This window comes from Dermochelys coriacea, chromosome 16 (assembly GCF_009764565.3).
Source record: "Dermochelys coriacea isolate rDerCor1 chromosome 16, rDerCor1.pri.v4, whole genome shotgun sequence".
Lineage (NCBI taxonomy): Eukaryota > Metazoa > Chordata > Testudines > Dermochelyidae > Dermochelys > Dermochelys coriacea.
In genome coordinates this window covers 12,721,087-12,735,537 of record NC_050083.1, presented here as the reverse complement: position 1 = coordinate 12,735,537, position 14,451 = coordinate 12,721,087, and the positions used below count along the sequence as shown (strand labels likewise).

General features: G+C 44.8%; 1 protein-coding gene across 19 annotated transcripts in view; it reads left to right on the top strand.

The window, feature by feature from the left end:
* DNM1 (dynamin 1) overlaps positions 1-14,451 on the top strand; it is a 112,211-nt gene that overhangs the window by 86,673 nt on the left and 11,087 nt on the right. For 15 of the 19 annotated variants that reach the window (XM_038374775.2, XM_038374774.2, XM_038374769.2 and 12 more), the window contains 6 exons: positions 1,349-1,458; positions 2,233-2,344; positions 3,887-3,898; positions 8,346-8,516; positions 8,791-9,032; positions 9,382-9,600. In XM_038374775.2, the coding sequence (XP_038230703.1) occupies positions 1,349-1,458; positions 2,233-2,344; positions 3,887-3,898; positions 8,346-8,516; positions 8,791-9,032; positions 9,382-9,600 (866 nt within the window). Of the gene's footprint in view, positions 1-1,348; positions 1,463-2,232; positions 2,345-3,886; positions 3,899-8,345; positions 8,517-8,790; positions 9,033-9,381; positions 9,601-14,451 lie in introns of those variants that run through there. The other 4 variants (XM_043498608.1, XM_043498607.1, XM_043498610.1 and 1 more) reach the window with 2 other exon arrangements.

The window sequence follows — 14,451 nt, the reverse complement described above, 5'->3', positions numbered from 1 at the left end:
GAGACAATGGTGGATCTGGACTATGAGGGCCTCTTTGCAGACTGACTCATTGAATGAAGGAGCTGGACTGTTAGGGCCCTCTTGCTGACTGACTCCTTGAGGGGATGGGGAGTCAGGCCGTGAAGGCCTTTCCTTTTGCTGACTGTTTTATGGGATGGGAGAATCAAGTTGTGAGGGTAGGGTGTGAGAGAGCCCTGGCTGACTGACTTCTTGAATGAATGAGGAATTCGACACTGAGTCCTTGAGGGGACAGGGGAGCTGGCTGTGACAGCTGTGCTGACTGACTCCTTAAGGGAAATAGGGAACTGGGATATGAATTACCAGATGCTGTCTGACTTATTGAGGTGTTGTGGTAGCTAGGCTATGGTGGTGCTGTTGCTGACTGACTCCTTGAGGGAATGGTGGAGCCAGACTGTGAGGGCCCCTTTGCTGACTGAGTCCTTGAAGGAATGAGGGTGTCAGGCTATGAAGTCCCTCTTGCTGACCGATTGCTTTATGAGATGCAGGAGTTGAATTTTGGGGGCTAGACTGTGAGGAATCCCTTGCTGACTGACTTCTTGAGGGAATGGGGAACTGGGCTGTGAGTGAGGGCCCATTTGTTGGGTGACTGTTTTATAGGATGGGGAAATCAGGCTGTGAGGGTCCTGTTACTGACTGACATCTTAGGCAAATGGGGGGAATCAGGGTGTGTGGGCCTCATTGCCGACTGACTTGTTCAGGGAATGGAGGAAGTGGGATGTGAGAGTCCCACTGCTGACTGGCTTCTTAAGAGAGTGGGGGAATTGGGCTATGAGGGCCCCATTACTGACTGGCTCCCTGAGGGCATGGGAGATTTTGTCTGTGAGGACTCATTTGTGACTGACTGGTTTATGGGATAGAGGAATCAGGTTGTGAGGGGTCCCTTGCCGAGTGACTTCTTGAGAGCATGGAAGAATTGTGCTGTGAGGTGCCCAGTTGCTGACTGACACTTGGAGGGGTTGTGGGAATTGGGCTTTGAGTACCCTGTTGATGACTGACTCCTTGAGACGATGATAGAGCTGGACTGTTAGGGACTCCTTGCTGACTGACTTCTGAAAAGGATGGGGGAGTTGGGCTGTGAGGGCCCCATTGCTAAATAACTGCTAGAAGGGATAGGGCAGTGAAGTTGTGGGGACTGGATTGTGAGGGCCCCCTTACTGGCGGACTCCTGGAAAAGTTAGGGAAATTGAGCAGTAAGGGCCCCATTGCTGGTTGACTTCTTGAGGGAATAGGGGAGTGAGGCTCTGAGGATCCCACAGCTCACTGACTCCTTCACCAAATGAGGATTTGGTCAGTGGCAGTGAGTGACCAGTTGCTGATCTTCTTTCAGGAGAAGGAGAAGAAGTACATGCTGCCAGTGGATAACCTGAAGCTGCGGGATGTTGAGAAAGGCTTCATGTCCAGCAAGCATATCTTTGCTCTCTTCAACACTGAACAGAGGTGCTGTCTTTTCCCTAGAGCATGCTGAGCTCTTTCCTAGACGTAACCTAAATCATATCTCTAACTTCAGCCCTGTACAGTATTTTGGGGACACCCTAGAATGGGATAGCAGGTTACAGAGGAGAGGGAATAGAGGGATGGGGCTCTCAGGAATGTTGTCCTGATAGGATGGACATCTCCTTAGAGGACAGTCATTAGGAAGAGACTCTTTTTAAAAGGAAACACTCTGGGATCCTTCCCTAAGCTCTTATAATCAGGCCACTTACTTTCTTTGCTGCAGTGCATTGTGCCATGTGATCCCAGCTTTCAACGAGCCAAGCTGCCTATCCCCAGGGAACTCTGCCAGGGCCAGACAGCAACTATTTGAACCCCTCTTGTTTCTTTCAGTTGGATAATAAAGTTAGTCCCAAGAATTCATGAGCCCAGAGTATCGGGTGAAGAAATGCATGATTGAATGTGTTTGGAAAAGCAATCTTCTCTCACCACCACCACCCCAAGAGTGGTCTCTTCAGGGCAGGGTTGGGGTCTGCTGGGGGATTAGAGTGAGGAAAGCTAGGGTTAATAATGGAGAGTTAAATTCCCCCTCTCATCTTTTCATAGGGTGCTCTAGTGCAGGGGAGGCATGAGGCTGTTAGCAGGCCATGAGAGGATAGTCTACTTTGTTACTGGTGTGCAGACACACTAAGGATTTTAAAACATTGGCAGAGATGGAGACGTGGTTGCTTTGTTGTGTGTGGAGGGTTGAAATAACATGTCTTATGTCTCACTTCTTAGGAATGTTTACAAAGACTATCGGCAGCTGGAGTTGGCCTGTGAGACCCAGGAGGAGGTGGACAGCTGGAAGGCTTCCTTCCTGCGTGCAGGAGTGTACCCAGAGCGTGTTGGGGTAAGTTGAGGGCTTGGCCATCAGCAATAACAGGGGATGAGAAAGGATGGCATACAAGTATCTTAGGAGCAACCACTGAACTATCACCCCTTGAATTAAACAGGATGCTATTGTGAGGGCCTTATCTCTATCACCTCCTGCTTTGGGGTAGAGTTGGAAGGCAGCTGAACTTCTTGCTCTCAGCCTCCTCTGATACATGGTACTTCTTCCCGTGGTGAGGATGCACAGGGTATAACCATCAGCAACTTTCAAGTGGGGGATAAAGAGTGGACCTCAAAGATAAGCCCTTCTGGCTTCTATCCTCCCTATGGGTTGTAAATCTAGATACATGAGATTTCTCAGACAGATTGGGGGAGTAGCTCAGGTCTCCAGTGATAAACTCTGCTCGGGAGGGATGAGGAGATAGGAGGAGCAAAGTGAATGTAACAATCATACCTTGCTGAAGGCATTTCCATAGCCCTTGGTTCTTGGGCTTCAGCTCAAGGAAGAAGGGAATGGCCAATAAAACAATAATTTTAAACAGTTTAACAACCTCACTCCTAGATGGCAAGAGATTCCCAAACAGAGGCATAATGTTGGCCAGTGTTGTTACTCATCTCTATGGCCAAGTTCGGAGCTCCATCAGCTTTGCCAGAGCTGTGTTTTCCTATCAGGACGGGGTTTTCTTATATTTTGCTTGTTTGATATCTTATTCCCCTACAGTAGAAAGGTCCCTTGTCTTAAATATGTAGGATATGACCTACTGTGTTTCCTTGACATTTTCCTGCAGCCCTTTAATGACTGGTGTTGTGTTCTGTCAAGAAATTACCCTTAAAGCAGCAGTATTATTACATACCATACTGTACACTCCTGAGAGTTAAAGAGACATCCCTGAAACTTTTCAGTCTCTGACGGTGGGAAAAGTCATTATAAATACTTACCTATTAGAGCAGTAAAAATTACTTACCTAACATTTTTTTCAGACAGTTGTGTTTCTGGTAGAGGTTCATCCACCTTCTCTGCTAGACTTGAAGATGATTGTTTTGTCTTGATTACTTTTTATCCTATAACCATTTGGTGGGAAAAGAACTGAGGGCTAAGGGGACATTGGGCCATATCCAAAGCCACTGAAGTTAATGGAAGGACTTCCAATGACTTCACCTATTGTTGAGGCAATGGGAAGATTTGGAATTTTTTGTGCTGCTATGGGGCTGTTGTGATCCCTGTCCAACACTTAGACACAAAACCCCGTGTGAGGAGAGAGTAACAGGAGCAGCCATTGCAGATAAGTAACTTTCCCATGACATCCATCTTTAATGTGCCATTTTCCTTTGCAGAGGTTCCATTTTGATCATTTCAATGTAGTTAATAACCCGCCCAGCCTCTGTGGCCCAGGGTGACTTAGTCCCTTTGACCTGTGTTTTTGATTGGGTTTGGTCTTATTTCCATTCAGTGCTATAGTAGATGCTTCTCCTGCCTCTGAGACCAACTAAAATCTGTTTTTTATTTTTGTCACTTTTTTGTTTTTGTTTTTGTTTTTTTGTGCTCAAACTGACCTTCCAGGACAAGGACAAAGTAAGTGACATCTCTTCTGCCTGTACTGCCCCTTGGGGGCTCTTATCAGCTCATTCTGATTTGCTTGATTTTGTTTTTCAGTTTCTTTCTCCTTTTTTTCCCCCTTTGTTATCATCTCCTGGGAGGCAATCACTTGTTCTCCCTCTGTCTTTGCACCTCCTGTCAGATCATCTGCTGTCTGTTTCTGTTCTTGGCTTGGGTTTTCCTTTTGTCTTTTTATTCCCCCTCTTTGGTATTTGATTTCTGAGTCTCATCAGAACTTTATTTTTGGCATTTTATTCTCTTTTTTTTTTTGAGTCATCATGTCTGATTTCCAGCTCCCTAACTCCATGTTTCTCAGACAGTGAAGCCTTCCATCCCTTTGGGGATACATACAATCCTTCCAGCTGAAGCTCAAACAAAAACCCCTAGGGGAAACAGAGACAAAATAAAGGAAAATTTCCCCTTTCTTGTTGAATTGTTTCCCCCAAATTGGAGGCAATACTGTGCTTCACTTCATGTCCTAAACTGCTGCAAGTGTATCAAAATGGGACAGTGTGAGTGAGGGAAATTTAAAAATAAGATGAGTAACATTTTAAATAGTACATTGAAACACACACAGCAAAATCTTTCATGCTTTGAAATTAATTCCAAGTGGATGAGTCTTGGCAGGTGTGCTATTATGTTGTTGTGCACTATTGGTTACCAAATTTAATTCTAGAGATAGCTGTATGCTGTATTTCAGTTATGGGTGCAAGGATTTCTTTCTTTCTTTCTTTCTTTCTTGGATTCCAAAGTGATTTAATTTGGAAAAAGAGGTTCCTGTGTTTTAGGCACAGGACTTGGAGTTAGAAGACGTGTGTTTTTTTTTTTTTCTGAGCTGTTGCACTGACTCATTATATGACCTTTAGAACATAAGACTGACCATACTGAGTCAGACCAAAGGTCCATCCAGCCCCAGTATCTTGTCTGCCGACAGTCGCCAATGCCAGGTGCCTCAGAGGGAGTGAACCTAACAGGGTAATGATCAAGTGATCTCTCTCCTGCCATCCATCTCCACCCTCTGACAAACAGAGGCTAGGGACACCATTCCTTACCCATTCTGGCTAATAGCCATTAATGGACTTAACCTCCATGAATGTATCTAGTTCTGTTTTAATCCCTGTTATAGTCCTAGTCTTCACAACCTCCTCAGGCAAGGAGTTCCATAGGTTGACTGTGCACTGTGTGAAGAAGAACTTCCTTTTATTTGTTTTAAACCTGCTGCCCATTAATTTCATTGGTGGCCCCTAGTTCTTATATTATGGGAACAAGTAAATAACTTTTCCTTATTCACTTTTTTCACACCACTCATGATTTTATATACCTCTATCATATCCCCCCTTAGAATCCTCTTTTCCAAGCTGAAAAGTCCTAGCCTCTTTAATCTCTCCTCATACGGGACCCGTTCCAAACCCCTAATCATTTTAGTTGCCCTTCTCTGAACCTTTTCTAATGCCAATATATCTTTTTTGAGATGAGGAGACCACATCTGTATGCGGTATTCAAGATTTGGGTGTACCATGGATTTATATAAGGGCAATAAGATATTCTCCGTCTTATTCTCTATCCCTTTCTTAATGATTCCTAACATCCTGTTTGCTTTTTTGACTGCCACTGCACAATGTGTGGATGTTTTCAGAGAACTATCCACGATGACGCCAAGATCTCTTTCCTGATTAGTTGTAGCTAAATTAGCCCCCATCATATTGTATGTATAGTTGGGGTCTTTTTTTCCAATGTGCATTACTTTACATTTATCCACATTAAATTTCATTTGCCATTTTGTTGCCCAATCACTTAGTTTTGTGAGATCTTTTTGAAGTTCTTCACAGTCTGCTTTGGCCTTAACTATCTTAAGAAGTTTAGTATAATCTGCAAACTTTGCCACCTCACTGTTTACCCCTTTCTCCAGATCATTTATGAATAAGTTGAATAGGATTGGTCCTAGGACTGACCCTTGGGGAACACCACTAGTTACCCCTCTCCATTCTGAATATTTACCATTTATTCCTGTCTTTGGTTCCCTGTCTTTTAACCAGTTCTCAATCCATGGAAGAATCTTCCCTCTTACCCCATGACAACTTAATTTATGTAAGAGCCTTTGGTGACCTTGTCAAAGGCTTTCTGGAAATCTATGTACACAATGTCCACTGGCTCCCCCTTGTCCACATTTTTTACCCCCCCCCAAGAACTCTGATAGATTAGTAAAACATGATTTCCCTATACAGAAACCATGTTGACTTTTGCCCAATAATTTATATTCTTCTATGTGTCTGACAATTTTATTGTTTACTATTGTTTCAACTAATTTGCCCGGTTCAGACGTTAGACTTACTGCTCTGTAATTCCAGGATCACCTCTAGAGCCCTTTTTAAATATTGGTGTTATATTAGCTATCTTCCAATCATCGGGTACAGAAGCTGATTTAAAGGACAGTTACAAACAAAATACTTTATCTCTATGGGCCTCAGTTTCCCCAGCTGTATAATGAGAATGAGGCTCTCTTATTTCACAGAGGGTTTGTGAGGATTAATTTATGTTTGTTGATCTTTAGAGCTGAATTGAGCTCAGGCATGGAACATTTTAGCCCAAATGGAGAATTTTTATGAAAGTTATAAACATGTGAAAACAGGAGATTATAGTGAATATCCCAACAGAACTTAACTATTGAATAATATAGAGCTCGATCCCGTAGACCCAGGTCTTGATTCTCCATTGCCCTGCACATTTTATAGTCATTTACATGATTGCAAAGTGAATGTGAACTGGGTGCAAAATGCTACCAAATCCAAGTGGTCTCACAGGACATTCACAGTATCTACACCAGGTGCAGAGCAACAAAAACTGAGTACTTTGGCACATGTGAGTACTCTCACTGAAGTCAATGGAACTACTTATGTGATTAGGGACTGCTGACATGACCAAGAGTTGCAAGATTAGGTTTGAAGTTCCTAAAGCATTTTGGGAGTCTCTAACATTAAAGCCACTATAGATGTGTAAGGTATTAATGTTAAAAATATTAATACCAATTGTTATAATACATGGACTATTCACTGTATGAAATCCTGAGGGAAATGACTTGCAAGGAGAATGAAGAACTTGCATTACCCTCTTGATTAATAAATCCCATTCCAAATACATCAATTTTTAAAACGTTTCCCACTCTGGAGATCCTGTCCCAATCAAGGGAGGCCTAATTGTTTCTTGTGCCACCGCATGTGAGTACTCCACCTATTGTAATTCAGGGACTGGGCCAATAGGGTCTAACGCCTCAGGCAGAGACTTGGCATAGCACCCAGTCTGAGCAGGGTGTTCACTCACATTTTCATTAGGGGTCATTTCTTCCTGCCTGCAAGCCAGCTACCCTCTTCCTTTTCTCCTTCTTCATATCAGCTGCAAATGGTGCCCTCACATAGCAACTGCAAGACTGAGCACACTTTTCTTGAAACTATCACTGTTCCTATAACCACCGTTAGCACCCAGAAACTCCAGCGATGAGCACATTAGGTATCTGTATGGATAGATAGACACTAAGCAGTGCTAAAGAGCTGTATAAATTGCATCCTCACTCCCCAGTCCTGCATATGAGGGCTATTTGAGAGTCAGCCTGAGCTGGCTGATAGAATAGAATCTAACACTTCTCCCAAATGTTGCTACCCTAGTCACTGTGCATCAGTCCACTTAGGTATTCTGAGACATAAGATGTAAGCATGAATGCATACAGATGTGCACGCACATATGCATACACACACACACACACACATATGCAATTATATTATGTTTGCAGTGCATTTTATATTCACCTACTCCTACCTACACACTGGTGCATTTATGTTCACTCATCCTGCACAAACACTGGTATGTTGGTGTTCGTTCCTCTCCACACACATTAATGCATTGGAGATCACTTTGTGCACACGTACTGGTATATTTGTGCATACCTGGCCCTGCAGAAATGCGGGTGCATTTGAGTTCAGCAACACCTACACACAGACTGATGCATTTGTGTTCATGTCCTTGCACACATACTGGGTACACTTTTCTTCATATGCATGGTAGCTGGTGACAACAATTTAAGGAGGGCAGCATGCTACTTAAGACCAACTTGTGAGTAAACTTTCTCTGCATTACTCCAATAAGCAACTGTAGTCCACTGAAGTAGGACAAAATGATACTAACATGGAACTCACATTCATGGTCCTTCCTCTAAATTGAGCTGGGGAAAGGTTACCTGGTTATACAAGCTGAGTACTGTATTGATGATTACAGATCAGAAGAAAAGTCAAGTTGTATCCCATGTTGCTGCATGAAGTTCCCCCATGTCTCCCTCGCTGTCTCACATTTGCTTTTTGGGCCCTATGGTATATTAAATAATTGATTTGTGTCTTTCCAACTGCTGTTTCTCCCTTTTTCCCTCCCTCTGTAGGCAAATGATACAGAGGAAAATGGATCTGACAGTTTCATGCACTCCATGGACCCGCAACTGGAGAGACAAGTGGAAACAATCAGGAACCTGGTGGACTCCTACATGGGAATTGTCAACAAAACCATCCGAGACCTCATGCCTAAGACCATCATGCATCTCATGATAAACAATGTACATATCGCCCTGCTAAGCCCATTGGGGACTGTGGGAGAACTAGAAAGATAAGAGAAGAAAGAGAGAAAGACATGGAGAGAAGGAAAAAAGAGGAAAGAGAGAGAAATATGAGTGGACTAGCAGGATAGAAGTGAAAGAGAGAGAAGGGGAGGAGAGAATGGGAGACAGAGTCTAAATGAGATGGGGAAAGAGAGAGGGGCTTTGCAGGAAAGATTATTCAGATGGAGGCTTTGATGGCTGTGATTTCCTCTTTCTTCTGCTCTGGTTATAGACAAAGGATTTTATCCACTCGGAGTTGCTGGCAAACCTGTATTCCTGTGGAGACCAAAACACCCTCATGGAAGAGTCAGCAGAGCAGGCCCAGCGGCGTGATGAGATGCTGCGCATGTACCATGCCCTGAAAGAGGCACTCAACATAATCGGGGATATTAATACCACCACCATCAGCACCCCTATGCCCCCACCGGTGGACGACTCCTGGCTGCAGGTGCAGAACATACCATCTGGACGCAGGTACCAGAGGCTCAGGGGTAGTTCCCCACGGACCTGCCTGATGCCTCTTTAGGAGCTAGAATATGAAGGCTAATGGGTGCTGAAGATTCTGGGGTATTGGAAGTTAACATGAGGGTTGCTGAGGCCTTAAAAATTATATAGAAGCTTCTAGGACCTTGTGTAGGTGAATTAGGCTGCCAGACCCTTGAAGGTTATATGGCGGTTGGAGGAGTCTTGAAGGCAAACAGAAGGACTGAAGGGATATGGAAGAATATAGGGGGCTGGAAGGGGGCTGAAGGTACTGTGGGGTTTGGAGGGCTACTGTACGTGCCTGTTGCTGCAGTTGAACTTCTCTTTGGTTGTTTGGTAGGTCTCCCACGTCCAGCCCTACACCACAGAGGAGAGCTCCCGCTGTTCCACCAGCCCGGCCTGGATCTCGAGGTCCAGCTCCTGGACCTCCTCCTGCTGGTGGACCCACCCTGGGTGGTGCTCCTCCTGTACCCTCCAGGCCAGGTGCCTCCCCTGATCCTTTTGGGCCCCCACCTCAAGTTCCATCTCGGCCAAACCGTGCTCCTCCTGGTGTCCCCAGGTAAGTCCTGAGGCACTCGTGCAGAGGGAGAGATCAGGGTTTCAGGTGGCAGCTTTGGTAATTCCTCCTTCCTCTCAGCTTACAGAGCAGTCATGGACCATTTGGACCATGGACCATTTGGGATGGTTGAAGCCTTTCTCTGTGTGTTTGAATCAATTCTGCAATTGGGAACATTTGTTCCTTTATTTGTCTTACTAGTACTGAAATTTCGTTTTATCAGGGGAGACAGTGAGGAGGCAGATGTCTGAAACAGGGGGACATCCTTTTCCCTGCAAAAAAAGTGCATTTAGGGCTTGGGAGTGACCTTGGGTCAGAGAACATTGCCCATGATAATCCCAAACAAAGCAGCAGTGCTGGCACCTGTGCTTACAAGTGGGAAACAAAAGTGCTGGGAGTGAGATGGGACAAGGGGTGGGTGGGGGAATGTGTTTCATGGCAATAAGAACCATGTTAGGGGAGCCCCAGTGTGTGAGCTCTTTCTACTCCCCTGATACAGGAGGTTTCAAGGAGAGGAAGAGGGGGACTTCAACCAAGATATGTGGATGCTTTTCATACCCAGCGTGGCTGCTGCTCCCGGTACCAGTGGCCAATTGGGTAGGAGTATAGTATGAGAACAAGTGGTTGGGAGGTGGGTTTCCCTTGTAGCATGGTTATCACCCCCACAATTAACTCCAAGTGCCAAGCGCACTTTTCAAGCTAGAGAGCCCACAACTTCACATTCCCAAAAGGAAGCTCTGTAGGACTGGGTCCTCCCGCAGGTATGGTCGCGCTGTGAATACTTCTGACACTCTGGAATGAGCCACAAGTGTATTGGTAAGGAAACTTTAGGAAGAAGATGGGCTGGAACCAAGGTCATTTCAATGCTGGATCCTTGATCTCAGCTGAAGGAACGGAAAGAAATAGAATGGAAAAATGAATAATAACCAGGAACTTCCCATCTGTGGGTGTAAGGAAGTCCCTCTTCTGTGATAATGCCCCATTTCCAATGGGTGCTGATCGTGCATGTCAGAGGCTGCCTGGCCATCTTCTGTTGCAACACCTTGTTTCTGATGGGTGTTCATGGTGTATGTCAAAGCTTCCCAGCCCCCTCTCCTGTGATAACACCTTGTCTCTGATGGGTGGTGATGATATATGTTAGAGGCTGCCTGGTCCTTCTCCTGTGATAATGCCGTGACTCTCGGGGTGCTTCTTGTTCAGAGAGAGAGAGAGAGAGAGAGAGAGAGTTCTTTGCAAGGTTCTGTATCCAGCCCAGGACAGGAACAGGAATGGATGAGTCCAAAGAGGATGCAGATCAGTTTTTATTGATTCTTTGGTGTGAAAATGGTGTTACCTTCTCAATGTCTCTGCCCTGGCCCTTCCTCTGCCCCTTGATGCTGCTCTCACAGGCACCCGGCCACATGCGCCTTGCCAGGGATTTGCAGTTCCCTTGGTCGTGCCTGTGGATATCTGCATGCTTCACCTGTGTAGTTTTGGCTCTTGCTTCTTGTGCTGCTGCCTCCCCACAGGACACTCCTTTTCTGTTCATTTTTGGTGTGTTTCCTACATTTCTCTCTCTTTCTCCACCTCCTTTCACACCTTGTGCTTCATTTCCTCACTCATGAAAAATATTCTATATACCCTGGCTATCCTGGTAGGATCCCCCAAACAGCCTGAAATGAGCTGAGCTCCTGCCTCTAAGGAGATTCTTTACCCTTCTGCACCAGCCTACATTGGTACTCCGACCCCATTTGTAACAGGCTTTTATGGATGATTCCCTCTACGTGGAGCGGAGAGGTTCTGAACTAAACAATAACATTGGACTAGAGGAAGGAGACTTGAAATGTCTAACTAAATAGGTCACTCTCCCTTTCCCTAAGGGGGAAATGGTTCAGTGCTGACTCATTGCCATGGTTTGGATGGGAATGGGATGGTTCCAAAGCATGTAGTGAAGCAATGCTCACTCATGCTCTCACTCTCAATCTCTCTCCCCCACTCCTCCATCCTTCCAGCTGTTCATAGACTCCTCCCATGGCCTTATACGCTGTTTGCCATTCGGGTTTCTCCATTCACCAGGGAACTCAGTCGGCAATGTTTTTCCCTCTTCTGTATATAGAATAAGAAAGTTCCCTGCTGGCACCTGGGCTTGGGTCTTTCTGCCATGGGTGAATGGGTACCATCTCCATTGTTGCTTTTCTTTTAATACCCATTTTTCACTCACTGGATGGATTACACTGGATGTCATATGAGTATGAAGTGGAACTTGTTACCTTTACAGCATGAGTGGGCCTTGTGGGAGTTGGTACAGTGAGAAAATGGGATCTGACATGTATGTTTGGGTGTATTTGTACATGTGTATATATGCTTCCATGGATGCGTGTGCATATGTCTTCTGTATGTGTGTTTGTGTTCATCTCCATCTGGTTTGTATGAACATCTGGATACAAGGTTGGTGATATTGGAGTGTTCTCTGCCCCATACACCCACAGACATATACAGATACTCACTCATACATATGCTGTCACACACAAATACCTCACAGTCCATTTTCTTAAACAGGCAGTCTTCAAAGAAGCAGGATTCTTTCCCTTTGATTATATCAGGTGGAAAGTCTCGTTGAGTTTAGGAAGGGGTTTGAGCAGATGATGGAGCAAAGATATGAGGTATCTGAAGGGAAAAGCTCAGACTCACAGATGGAAGCAGGGCTGGGGAATTTTGAGGGGAGACTGGGTGAGGAAAGTGGTCAGTGGAAACATGTGACTCAAAGAACCAGGCAGAGGAAAAGACGGGCTAGTGAAGGAGAAATAGAGCTTAGGAATAGGTTTGCAGAGTTGGAAAATGAAGAAGGGGCTCAGCAGGTACTTGTTGAAGGTGGAAGGGTAAGGAAGAAGAGAAGAGAGGCTAGTCCTATAGGAAAAGCGGAAAAGTCAAGGGAGACTACACCAAATATGAGCCCCAGGAGGATACAGGATGGGTTGAAGAAGATTATAAGGGAAAATAGGAATGGAAAGAACTTGCAGCCAGAGGGAACAGGGGAGAGACTGGAGAATAGCACCGTCACCAGGAAAAGGCAGGTCTATGTGATTGGGGACTCTTTATTGAGAAGAATAGACAGGCCTGTAACTAGAGCTGATCCAGAGAATAGAAGAGTGTGCTGTCTTCCGGGTGCTAAGATACGGGATGTAGACCTGAGGTTGAAAAGGATCTTAAAGGGAGCGGGAAAGAATCCCCTAATTATCCTTCATGTGGGAACAAATGATACGGCTAGATTCTCACTGGAAAGGATTAAGGGAGACTATGCTAGGCTTGGGAAGACGCTTAAGGAAATTGAGGCTCAGGTGATCTTTAGCGGGATCCTTCCTGTTCCTAGAGAAGGGCAACAAAGGTGTGACAAGATTATGACTGTCAACAGATGGCTTAGGCAGTGGTGCTATAAGGAGGGCTTTGGGATGTATGGCCACTGGGAGGCATTCACGAACAAGGACAGTTCTCTTGGGATGGACTTCATCTGAGTAGGGAAGGAAATAGACTTCTAGGATCGAGGCTGGCACAACTGATAAAGAGAGCTTTAAACTAGGAATTAGGGGGAGATGGATGGGAGATGTCCAGGAAATCTCCACGCCAGATTTTAGCATTGAGAGGGAAGAAGACGAAGTAAGAAAGGATACAGCCGTGGGTAGGAGAATGTATATAAGGAGCGAGGGCGGTGTGGATACTAGTCTAATACGTTATACTGGCTGTAGAATGACTGTGCCTAATAGGGTACAAAATGTGAGCGAGGCCAAACAGCAAAAATTAAGATGTTTATACACCAATGCGAGGAGCCTAGGTAACAAAATGGAGGAACTAGAGCTACTGGTGCAGGAAGTGAAACCAGATATTATAGGGATAACAGAAACATGGTGGAATAGTAGTCATGACTGGACTACAGGTATTGAAGGGTATGTGCTGTTTAGGAAAGACAGAAACAAAGGTAAAGGTGGTGGAGTAGCATTGTATATCAATGATGAGGTAGAATGTAAAGAAATAAGAAGCGATGCAATGGATAAGACAGAGTCCGTGTGGGCAAAAATTACATTGGGGAAGAAAACTAATAAAGCCTCTCCTACGATAGTGCTTGGGGTGTGCTATAGACCTCCGGGATCTAATTTGGATATGGATAGAGCCCTTTTTAATGTCTTTAATAAAGTAAATACTAATGGAAACTGCGTGATCATGGGAGACTTTAACTTCCCAGATACAGACTGGAGGACCAGTGCTAGTAATAATAATAGGGCTCAGATTTTCCTAGATGCGATAGCTGATGGATTCCTTCATCAAGTAGTTGCTGAACCGACTAGAGGGGATGCCATTTTAGATTTAATTTTGGTGAGTAGCGAGGACCTCATAGAAGAAATGGTTGTAGGGGACAATCTTGGCTCAAGTGATCATGAGCTAATTCAGTTCAAACTAAATGGAAGGATTAACAAAAATAAATCTGCAACTAGGGTTTTTGATTTCAAAAGGGCTGACTTTCAAAAATTAAGGAAATTAGTTAGGGAAATGGATTGGACTGAAGAATTTATGGATCTAAAGGTAGAGGAGGCCTGGGATTACTTTAAATCAAAGCTGCAGAAGCTATCGGAAGCCTGTATCCCAAGAAAGGGGAAAAAATTCATAGGAAGGAGTTGTAGACCAAGCTGGATGAGCAAGCATCTTAGAGAGGTGATTAAGAAGAAGCAGAAAGCATACAGGGAGTGGAAGATGGGAGGGATCCGCAAGGAAAGCTACCTAATTGAGGTCAGAACATGTAGGGATAAAGTGAGACAGGCTAAAAGTCGAGTAGAGTTGGACCTTGCAAAGGGAATTAAAACCAATAGTAAAAGGTTCTATAGC